At 38.2% G+C, this 11,490-nt stretch overlaps 1 protein-coding gene across 1 annotated transcript; it reads left to right on the top strand.

The window, feature by feature from the left end:
• The first annotated feature begins 2,860 nt into the window (after positions 1 to 2,860).
• Positions 2,861 to 8,725, top strand: LOC103468864 (somatostatin receptor type 2-like). Its single transcript, XM_008416238.2, has 2 exons — positions 2,861 to 5,516; positions 7,111 to 8,725. The coding sequence occupies exon 2, from the start codon at positions 7,149 to 7,151 to the stop codon at positions 8,259 to 8,261; it is 1,113 nt and encodes a 370-aa protein (XP_008414460.1). The 5' UTR covers positions 2,861 to 5,516; positions 7,111 to 7,148; the 3' UTR covers positions 8,262 to 8,725.
• Positions 8,726 to 11,490: the final 2,765 nt, after the last annotated feature.

The following is an 11,490-nucleotide window of genomic DNA, read 5'->3' as shown; positions in this document are numbered from 1 at the left end:
AAGAGAAGACTGAAAAACCAATTGGTTTCATAAGATTAGAAAACTGAACTCCCTGACCACAAGCTGCACCTCCCTGCGTTTATGGCAACACAGTTCACAGGACAACAATCTCTCTGTTTGCACAAAGAATGATTCAAACTACAATTCACACATAAAAAAAAACTGTCAGGAGGAGCTAAAGGAATAACTGAATGTGGGTGAAAACCCTCCTGAAACAGCTGGGTGTTCATCTATAAATGGGTTCAGAGAGTCTTTTAGATGATGACTCTTAACTGCAATAAAAAAATAAGAAAATGTTTATTGATCATATATAGAATATGCAACTGATATGATTTCTCCTTAAATAGATTGTATTAGTTTAAGTCACTATCTTTAAAAGGACTTGAAAACAAATCTTCCCCTTAGAGTTGTTTGTCTTGATATAAAAGCAAACACGGTCCTGCATGGGTCAGTCAAACAGGATTATTTGTTCAGAATTTCATTTAATTCTGAAGATTCATGTTTCAGACCAAAGCTATAMTTTACAGTGAAATGATTTAACAAACACTAACCTATTCCAGTTGTGTGTGGTATTAATACCTTTTTTTTTGTAATTTAATTAGCATGTTCCTCTACAGACAGGTGAGTGCAAAATTGAAGAGGAAAAATGCATTTAAAAAAGCRAAAAACTGGACCATGAAAACACAGTGATGTTTATTTTGAGATAAATAAGAGATCAAAAATCCAAGGCAACATGAACACCTTCATATAATGTCTTAAGGTGCTCTGGCCTYCAAGGAGTTTGATCTTTGATGTAGTAAGATTGGCTTTATTGAAAGAAATACACTACTTTCCATTTTTTTCAAAACGGAATGAAGGAAATTTTTGAACTCAAGTCGAGAGCCTTTCTAAATCAATATCTTCCAACTAATCAATGACTCTAAAGCAGAGTRGCACCGGTAAAATAAAATAATAAGAAATGGAAGCTGGATACACAACAGTTTTTCTACGCAGGATGATGGGTTTTGACAAGCCTTTGAGGCTTTCTGAGCACAGTTTCAGACACACACCAGGAACTGACCAGCTGTCAGGTATTTTGTAAAAAAAAAAAAAAAAAAAAACAGCTGCTGTGTGGCTATGCTGCCACGCTTGAGTCTCATTGCAGATTAGTGCCAGCTTTATTACATTCACACTTTCAAATATAATTGAATTTAGGGTGAAAAAGTGAAAGTGTAYGGCTTAATTTTGAATTTGCATGCTGCCAGATATCACTGGCACATTTTTTTGTGAGACATTTGAAATTACTTTTTAATCTCATTCTCCGTCAAGCGCTTGACATAATGAAAGCGATTCATTTGGATGCAAACATTTTTGTGGCGMACACAGAACCACTTTCTTATCCTTTGCAACGATATGAAATGTAAAGGATAATCCAGGAATTATTGTCGGGGTAATGACAGTCAGACGTTTGTGCACACTCCTGGGCATGAGTGTCATATTCATCGGGGACTTTTCATGATGCATTTGAATTATCCTTTTATAGAGGACTTATAACAATCAACTTTATGGAATTTTAAACTCAAGAGGTTGGTGCACACATTTAAATTTGTTGTGGAATTTCTCTAATCTTCACAGAACCAAAGTTATACATTCAGGTCTAAGATAATACAGTCAAATAACATTTAGTTAAATATTCCTTGGCCAGTTGCGGAACCCAAAGGTAGCTATCAGCAATTTTGTTGCTTTACGCATAAGATTGGCTGCATATCTGAGAACTTTGCTGATAAAGCTGATTTAAATTTTTTGGTTTTCTGGCAGGGAACTTGTCTTTTAAGAGTAATAAACACATTCTCCAAAAATTGAAGAGCTGCCAAAAAGTGCTTGTGAGGATGAGTCACCAGCTCTTTCCCCGCTTTGTGCAGCAACAGTACGCATCGATGAATGAAATCTGCTCAGCTGTCATGGAGACATCTCRGGTAGCACATGACCCATGTCAACCACTGGCTGCATATCTGCAACTTGTGTTAGACAATAACTCTTGGGCAGTAAATGCAATGAGATAACAGTTGTGGTTTTCACAAAAATGAAATATTACCACTTTACCAAACAACCAAAACACTTAAAATTTAAACTGAGTAGAGCGATCAACCAGTTGGTGGTTTCGGACTTTGCTTTGACGAAGATAATGAATAAAAAATGTATCAAATGAAACACTTTTTTATTTATTTTTTTTACATTTTCCAATGTTCAATTCTTTAATGTATAAATTGAAGAAAAAAAACAAATCAAAAAGTGTCTGGATATCAGCATCCTCCAGAATCAGACATTTGCTGAAGCTGTGCCGCTGAAATGTGGAGTCAGCCAGAGAAAGCTTTATCACAGGAGCCAGGCTCATTTTATGTAAACAAACAGCAGCGTCTAAAGAATACAGATACAGCAAACCACACAAATTGGCTTAGGCTTGTGACTAAGACTGACCCGGCTGATAAGAGTCACAATAATGAAACAAGACGGATTTTTGTCAGTCTGGTCATATAAAATGCTTGATTTCGATCGGCTGAATCAGAATATCAGAGAAATGCTCCCACACACATTTGCTCTTTCTGAACTGCTGTGCGAAATATATCAAACAGCAGGTAAAGAACACAACAGCATTCATTATTCAGTCAGTTCTGCCACCAGGTCTCTCCAGAAGGCAAATAATGAGAGTTTGTCTTCAGCTCTGGCAATTGTGAAATGACATTTACCTTACACYGATGACAATCAGTAAATATTTTTGTCACAAAATAATTACTTTATAATTTAGAATATACAGATTTTCTGTTGCTTTGATTTGAAGACTTTGAAAACAACAACCAGAGGCAAAAAGTTTCTGATCAGTCAAAGCGAAAACCCTGTTTCTTACTTAATGAATCTGAGAATGAAAGAAAAAAGAAAAAACACCAGATTGCTTGAAGCCACTGGAGTAAATAAAATCTTTTTTTTTCTTTTTTTTTCTGTGCCATCGCATCACATCAATCTTTTCTGAACTGCCTGCTTTATTTGTTTGTTCCAAAGCCAAATCGTTACAGAAACATCAAAAAAAAAAAAGCCTCAGTAGTATTTATGAAATATTTTGCATCTGCCTGGAGCGGCTAATTGTCTGTCAATTTACCCCAGCAGGATGCCTAATCAATCCCCTCAATTTGAGGCCTGAATCAGAGAGGCGCTTGATCATTCCATAGTAATTACAGGGCAAAGAGAAACCTGAGCAACCTGATTCAATATTCTACCCCACACTTCATTTGGTCATTTTATATGTACTGGTACACATTTGTAAGCTTTGATAATGGTCATAGATTTTATTCCTGAAGGTTATTTTGGTCCTAATATGTAATTTCTGCTGAAATTATTACTGCTTTATCTAAAACTACCTAAAACTCATCAGCTTGCACATATCGTATTTCACATTAAAGCAACTTAACTGGTCATTGATTGTAGGAATGAAAGCACTGATAAATGCCAGCAACACTCTTAATGGTTTTTAATTTCTACCATGAACTTTTCCCTTGCATTCCAGTGTTTCTGGCTGACGTGAAGGTTTTCTTTTCTTGTGTTTGCTTTTATCCTACTTGACTAAACGAATAATGTAGGAATGAGTCATGTTTCGAGGGCTCAGGTGAATTATAGAAATGAAGACAAAGTAGATGTGCATCAGCAAAACGCATCTCGTTTTCCCTCTGCTGCAGACATTGTCTGGTTTTAGATTGCACACAACCTAAATTAGAAACGAGCTTACAGGAAAATTGACACGCTTAGTATTTTACGACCAGATCCACMGTTAACAACACTGGGGAAAGAATGGGAATTTTGCTGAGAGCGAAGAACACTTTTCAGGTAGTACATAATTCCCCAGTTTAACCTAAACACATGGCTTTTCCCAAGAGATGCAAACCAAATACTGGGGCTAACCACAGAAGGACACAGCTGACCCAGCCTCGCAAAATTGGARGGAATCTAACATCAGTCTGTATCAGACTCTCAAAASGAAAGATCTGGAGAAAGCCTGCAGCAACACAACATAACTACAATGAAGAACGCTGAGAGCCAATGCCGTGGCACAGTCGCATGTGGCTTTTAATGGCACTGTGTCACTACTGTTCATGGATGTGACAGGAGACAGAAGCAGTCAGATGGATTCTGAAGTCATTTAGAGGACTGTCACCTCACATTCTGTCAAATTCAGTAAAGATTATTGGACTGTGTTTCTCRATACAGATAACCCAAAGGGCATCAGAGGTCTTTTTATAGGTGAGAGAGTAAAATATTTTTCAGTGACTGAGTCAATCAATTCTGCTGAGGTCCTTCAAGTTCAGTCTTTCGAGGGGAAAGTCAAAATTATCCGCAAAGCAGCAAAAGGTCACACAAAAGTGCTTTTATTAAATAAATGAAATATTTTTTTTTAGCAGAGATGCAAATAATAAGCTAAGGCTGTTCAGTTTTTGTCACATTGCATCCACAAATTTTAATGGATTTTATTGTGTGATGACCAAAGAAAAAGTGTTTAWTGAATTAGAARGGCCACTTTTGAATTGGAACCATGTTTTTACATTTGCCAGCTACTTATTGTAAAAGAGGGCACTGGACTTTATTAGGGGTATCAGATTACAKGAGTCTGAACAAATGCAAACATTYTCCTGATGTTCTGCATAGATATCTCAAAAGACAGGACTTACTTTACAATGCTAGACTGCAGTAGGCAATTACATAAAGTTTTAAACTACCTTAAAATTTCAGGTTTTAACGTGACAAAATGTGGGGGGAAAGCTCCACTGTTTTTATTACAATCTGTATTTATTTTTCTGTTTGGTATTTGAACAGGGAATTGTACCTGGAGAGGACCGAAGTGTTTGTATTATAGAAAAGGCATCGTATGCTGAAGCATACACTGCGTCTYGATCCACAAATAGCTAGAAGACATGCCATTAGCTTTCTATTACCCGGATTTTTGTTTTGTGTTGCTTGTTTTGGGGGGGKKKTTTCACCCAGTGCTGTTGACTTAAYTGACATGTCAAATCGTCAACTCTCTTCTGGTCATGTGGTGAAAGGTTTCCCAGTGCAGTGCGTCAAAGCGCTACAGATACCACTGATGACCGCTGATCACCGTGAATATCCTGTTTTATGTAAGAGTGGGCTATCTGTTTACAATAGAACCAGCCTCCTCGTTCAGAGGTGAGTCTCCTCAGCACCTCCGCGGCGCTGCTCCTGTGCGTCCTTTTACATCTCCGCGCCCTCCAACTGGAGACAGTCACGGCGCGCACCACGCCAGGAGCGCATCGGAGGTTTGCCTTGTCCTTTTTTTGTCTCGAGCTCTTGCGCGACACATTATGGGATTGCGAAGAGAAGAAAAAAGATCTAAACTATCGAGAGTCATGACTCCTCGAAACCAGTGAAATTCTTTTGATGAATTCCTAAAGGAGAAGGAAACAAAAAAAGACACATAAGCTCTGAAGAAGTGGCGCATATTTTCTGACTGGTGCGATCAAACCCAGCTACAGGTAAGCGTTTCTTCTTGTTTTGTTTTATTTTTTGGGGGGTGGGGGTTCGTTAGCACATATTCTAGAAGGTCACTTAAGCTCCGGTCAGTTAAGCTCACATGTATCAAATGTTTTGATTTAAAAAAAAAAAAAAGAAAGAAAGAAATCATTATATCTAAATGGATAATTATTTGACTTGATTTTCCGAGCCAGATATATTTAATGATGTATAAGAACAGACAAAAAGATAAAAAAAAATAAAAAAAACTATGTGAGTTTATTTCGTTCAAGACAAACAGAATTGCCGGATAGTGTGTGCAGAGTTTCTCAACATCGTTAATGACTGACATGACCTCGTTCCTTTTACTTTGCGTTTTGTCAGATTGCATGTCACCTGTRCACAACCTCTTAAAATAAATAGAATTCACTCATATAGTCAAAAGAARAGTAATAATAATGACATTCTCGTGAAAAGGAGGAAAGTACAAGGAGAAGCAAAAATTAGCCGGCATCTTGAAGTTATGTCATCAGAATTTACCCAGACAGACAGCAACATTTTATTTATTATGTTGCACGTTCCTTTTTTCAGGTTTTTAAATCCTTCATTGTTTCTTATTGCTGACTCATTGTCTTAATAGTAATGGGGAAAAAATGATGGACTTATGACAGATTTGTATTATTATTTTTTTTTTATTCCTCTTCTGTCCGTTGCTAGACTATGGTTTGTATTATCCTGTGCAAAGAAACCCATATTTTATCCAAATTTATTTTAGTCCACCTAACTCCCGAAATGGACATTGAGCTGTCACTGAGGTCAAACATTTGTTTCAACATCAGAATGTGTGTTCACTTAACATTGTCCACAGTCCACTCTGTTCTACTGCTACAAAGGAGAGAGAGAAAAAAGCCAAAACTGGCTCAATAAAACCACTAATGTTATTGGCACTGAAGTTGTCAGATTGCGTTTGTCTCTTACGTACTGGCAGTGAGAAGCACTTCAATCTGACTGTAGCAAGGCAGCCTGGCAGTACTCTGATTCTCTCCTTTCAATTACTTAGGTTAGGATTAATCTACAGCCATGTCCAGGCCTTAATAAATTGAAAACACAAAATCTGAGGGAAATTTAGAGTAAATTGTCACATCTGATCGTTTGTCATTTCCTCCTGGGGAGTTTGTTATTGCTTTCTGCATGGAATTATTTCCCTTGATAGCTGAAGGTCTTCACTGAATATACAAAGTGGTGTGACCSGTCTGGTTCTGGCAGGAATCTTCTTCAGGCATACTCTTAGTCAGATAAGTTCTCAAGGCAGACGATCAAAACGTTAAATCAATAAATTCCCACCAGGACAGGCTGCCCTTATGAGTGAGGAGAAAAAGTAAACACAATACAAGAACTCAAAATGCTGAATTCACAGTATTGCATTGCACCATGTCACTCCCATACATAATTTTAGATAATCATCTGATAGCGAGTCATTAGGCCGCCAACTGGGCCGCCAGCATCYGTCAGTGAATGTTCTTGATGCTGAAAAGATTGCTTTTATTATTGGATATATAGCATGACTTGCAGAGAAACAATCAGAATCAAAATCAATGTTCTTTGCTGTCTGTACAGGTGGGATGCCGTAATCAGCTTTTGGACAGGGAGAGATCATGGAGCCCTGGATGTTCCCATCATCCCCACCGAACCTAACGGAGCACCTTTTGTATRACAGCTTCATGCAGGGGAATGAGTCCAGCATTAATGGAAGCTACATAGACCACAGCTTCAACCAAACCAGCACYGTGGTCATCACATGCATGTACTTTCTAGTTTGCGCTGTGGGACTTTGTGGGAACGCCTTGGTCATCTACGTTATCCTGCGCTATGCCAAGATGAAGACTGTCACCAACATCTATATTCTCAATCTGGCGGTAGCAGATGTGCTCTTTATGCTCGGACTGCCATTCATCGCCATCCAGCTGGCGCTGGTCCACTGGCCCTTTGGGCCTGTGCTCTGCAGGGTCGTTATGACTGTGGACTCCCTGAACCAGTTCACGTCCATCTTCTGCCTGATGGTAATGAGCATTGACCGCTACTTGGCAGTGGTGCATCCCATAAAGTCCACAAAGTGGCGAAAACCACGCATCGCTAAAACTATTAACTTAGCCGTATGGGGAGTTTCACTGCTAGTCAATCTGCCCATCGTTATCTACAGCGGTGTGATTACAAAGCACAATGGCTGCTTCTGCACCATTGTGTGGCCCGAACCTCAAGAGACCTACTACACAGTCTTCATGTTCTACACCTTCATTCTGGGCTTCTTCCTTCCCCTAATGGTCATCTGCCTCTGCTACCTGCTCATCATCATCAAGGTAAAGTCTTCAGGCATCCGAGTAGGCTCCTCCAAAAGGAAGCGATCGGAACGCAAGGTCACCCGGATGGTTTCCATTGTTGTGGCTGTGTTTGTGTTCTGCTGGCTGCCTTTCTACGTTTTCAACGTCACCTCGGTGACAGGCAGCATCAGCACCACCCCCATCCTGAGGAGCACCTTTGCCTTCGTGGTGGTTCTAGGATACGCCAACAGCTGTGCCAACCCAATCCTCTACGCCTTCTTGTCAGAGAACTTCAAAAAGAGCTTCCAGAATGTTCTCTGCCTTAAGAAGGTAGGAGGGCTGGATGAGGTCGATCGCAGTGACAGTCGGCAGGACAAATCTCGCATGATGAATGACCCAACAGAGACCCAGAGTACTTTGCTCAATGGCGACCTGCAGACCAGCATCTAGCAAGTTTTACCAAACTATTTACGATCTTCCCGGAAAGACCCGTATTATTAGGCATCGTTAAACTGAAAAATACAAGGCACCATATCAGTTGGACTTCTCAGCATTATAGAGAACCTAAACAAAAAAATCACAGGTTCATACAAATCTCCTTAGTAAGCTATAAGAGAGCTTTTATGAAGGAGRCCTGAGGGAACATAACAAGCAATGACACCTACTTGGCAAATGGTCCCCTGGGTGACATGGATTTTCCCTGGAGACTCAGTATTATATATGTTGTTTACAACRGAGGACCTGCATCAAGTTTCCCAGCAATGTTTGAAAATTACAGTGGAACAGAGGGCTGTAAAGGAACACGTAGTTGTTAGAGCTGCGTGTTCCCAGTTATGATTCCCTGGGAAGAATATATTTCTGTAAATAACTGTGCATATAATGGACCAGACATAAAGATTGTTTAAAAAAACGGACCAATATTGTCATGCAGCTTTTAATTATAACCCTAGCCTAGCAGTGTTTAATGTGAAACATCCTTCTGTAGCAGAATGTGATGAACTTCAGTGCTCTTCTGTTGATTCTTTTTTTTTTTTTYCTGTGGGGTAGTTCACTTGTGATATACCAAATGTAAATGTAACATTTGTTCCATGCATTATTGAGGCAACAGCCCGATAAAGCTGCAGCTCTGRCAACATACATCACAGTGTTCAGCTAGAAAGTTTATCTTGCTGGTGTTCATGATACTAACTTTCTGTGTATTAAGAGTTTTACATCACTGCTTGTGTAGAAGTCAATGTATTACAGGACAGTTTGATCACGCACGTTACCTCTTTTTCAAAAATGTTGGATTATGTGACTCTAAATTATTCATTATGAATCCTGGGTCGTTTTGTGTGTTTGTGTTATGCYAGCGTATGTCCAGATACTGTTTCATGGATGAGGATTGTACTCGTCTTTGCCGTGCACCCATCTGTCAGGGGGTTGATTGAGCTTCAGAGGTTGCAGTGCATTGTTTTTAAAAGAAAACAAAAGCATCAAGGTTGTGAAATGCAATGACTCACTCAAGAAAAGACAAACATAGTTTAACTTTTTTTTTGTGCCSTTTGAGAGACAGCAACCTCTCTGGCACTGAGTAAGTCAGCGATGTGAATTTGTGAAGGGCTAGAACACTTATCTTCAAGAGGTAGTAGTGTTCCTTTATCATCACAGTCATCATAGCGCTGCTTCTCAAGAGTCCACACATCACCCTGACAGCCTGTCTGACTCAACAGCCAGATTACCGTCTTTACAAAGTGTTTTCAGCAGATGTAGAGTTTCCTCTTCTCTACATTTGTTACACGTAAAAGAGTTCAATTACATTTCATTGATCTTCACCACATAGGCCTACGGATTGTGATGCTGTCAGTGTTTCACCTATTTTGTCATGCGTTACGGTGAGGATATCGCGAATACGTGTGGACTATGTATTTTTTTACTACACGATCAACTCAATCATTGTACATTATGACACATGTGGCATTTTTGCCCAAAATAATGAGTTTTACTAGCATGCTGGCTAGAGCGCTAATAAGCAGACTTCAATAGCTATCTCTGAGTAGTGCTTTCATGTTTACCTTTTTTCCCCCATTATAGAGCACAAGTAATCACAATGTAATTATAGTTTACAGTGGCTAAATACATCATAATGCATTGGTGACGACCAAAGTTACAACTAAAATAACTTGTTTTAGTTTTGATATAACTGGGGTTTTTTTTTTGTTATTTAGCCTAAGCTATACTTTGTAAATTATAATGAAAATGTACAATAAAACTACACTTAAMATTTTGTGAAGACTTTAAAAAATATCAAAAAATTGTTGTAAATCACATGGTATTCAGAGTTATATTTCAGCTAAGTGAATTTTAGTTTTGTTGACAAAAATGGAACACATAAAAAAATTACTTGTTAGAATTAAATAAAAATATTGAACTAGTTACATCGTTGTACAAAAATGTGGCCCCTTGGATTAGTTTTGGTTTTCTACATGCGTTTGTTTTACACATGCAAATTGCATTGTCCAGAGTGCTGCAACTTTTAGATGCATCTACTTCAGCACACCTGACTGCAAAATYAACTCATTAGTAGAGCTCAGTATATATTACACATACTCTACCAATTGCATTGTGGATCTAGTTTTAATGATTTCTACCATTAAAAAGGKTTTTACCCCTTGTGTTGCATTGTTCTACTGTTGTGAGCCTTGTTAACTGTACATTTATTGGTAACTTAAACATAACGCATGTAGAAGCTGCAGATACCCAGAGAAAAAGAAAATTGCCTTTACCATGACCACCATGTAAAGAAAAAATTTTCAACCAGAAAATTGTATCTATTCTGTTAATGGGTGGTACAAAATGTAAAGCAGTAAAAAATGGTTTGCATCACAGTAGCAGATTAACTGTAAAGTGGCATTAGCTCTTTATGCCTTCTTCTTGCAGTGCTAATGAATAGATGTTTCATTTTTCTTAAATATGCATTATGTAGCCAATTTTTTGTCCTGCTCAGTGTAGTCATCATGGCAACCGTTTCTGTATCRAGTTTGTAAAACCCTGATTTTGTTTCTCAAGCTTCTGCTTATTTATAATAAAACAAGGTTGAACCAAGGCTGTGTTGACGTATCAAAGTATTTTACTTTGATAGTCTTAAAAAAAAARCACTACATAATATTAAAAGCCAAATTACTTGGAACATATTTTAATTCTGAGATATGATTACATCAAATARAAGTTTGACTTCTCCACATCACTTTCCTTTCATACAAATCACAACTGAAGTACAAGCTCAACATCAGCTATATCTGGTCAAATAAATGCCTGTTTACTTCATAAATATGCAGCACTTTAGCATAACAGTACAAAAACTTTTTTCTGTAAAACTGATTCATAAAAGTATACGTTTTATAGCMTGGAATGTATTTTTTCTCCCCCCCTTTATAGGCTGTATTGTGCTTCTGAAAGTAGCCACAAGGTGGCGATATAATCAAGTGCATGAAAGTTGCTCAAAGTCCAGAAACAAAATGTTTAAATTTGACATGTATAGAACTGTATGTCAACAAATTATTTCGGTATCCTTTTGCCCCGAACAGAAATTGTACAACCGACAATAGAAAACTATACAGATTTGGCTCAGATGTACTACMGTGCATYATCTAGTCCTTCAGAGGGAAAATGACACAAAAGACAACACACAAAATACACA

Source organism: Poecilia reticulata, linkage group LG8 (genome assembly GCF_000633615.1).
Source record: "Poecilia reticulata strain Guanapo linkage group LG8, Guppy_female_1.0+MT, whole genome shotgun sequence".
In the NCBI taxonomy this organism is placed as follows: Eukaryota; Metazoa; Chordata; class Actinopteri; order Cyprinodontiformes; family Poeciliidae; genus Poecilia; species Poecilia reticulata.
This window is presented reverse-complemented; position numbering and strand designations above follow the sequence as displayed.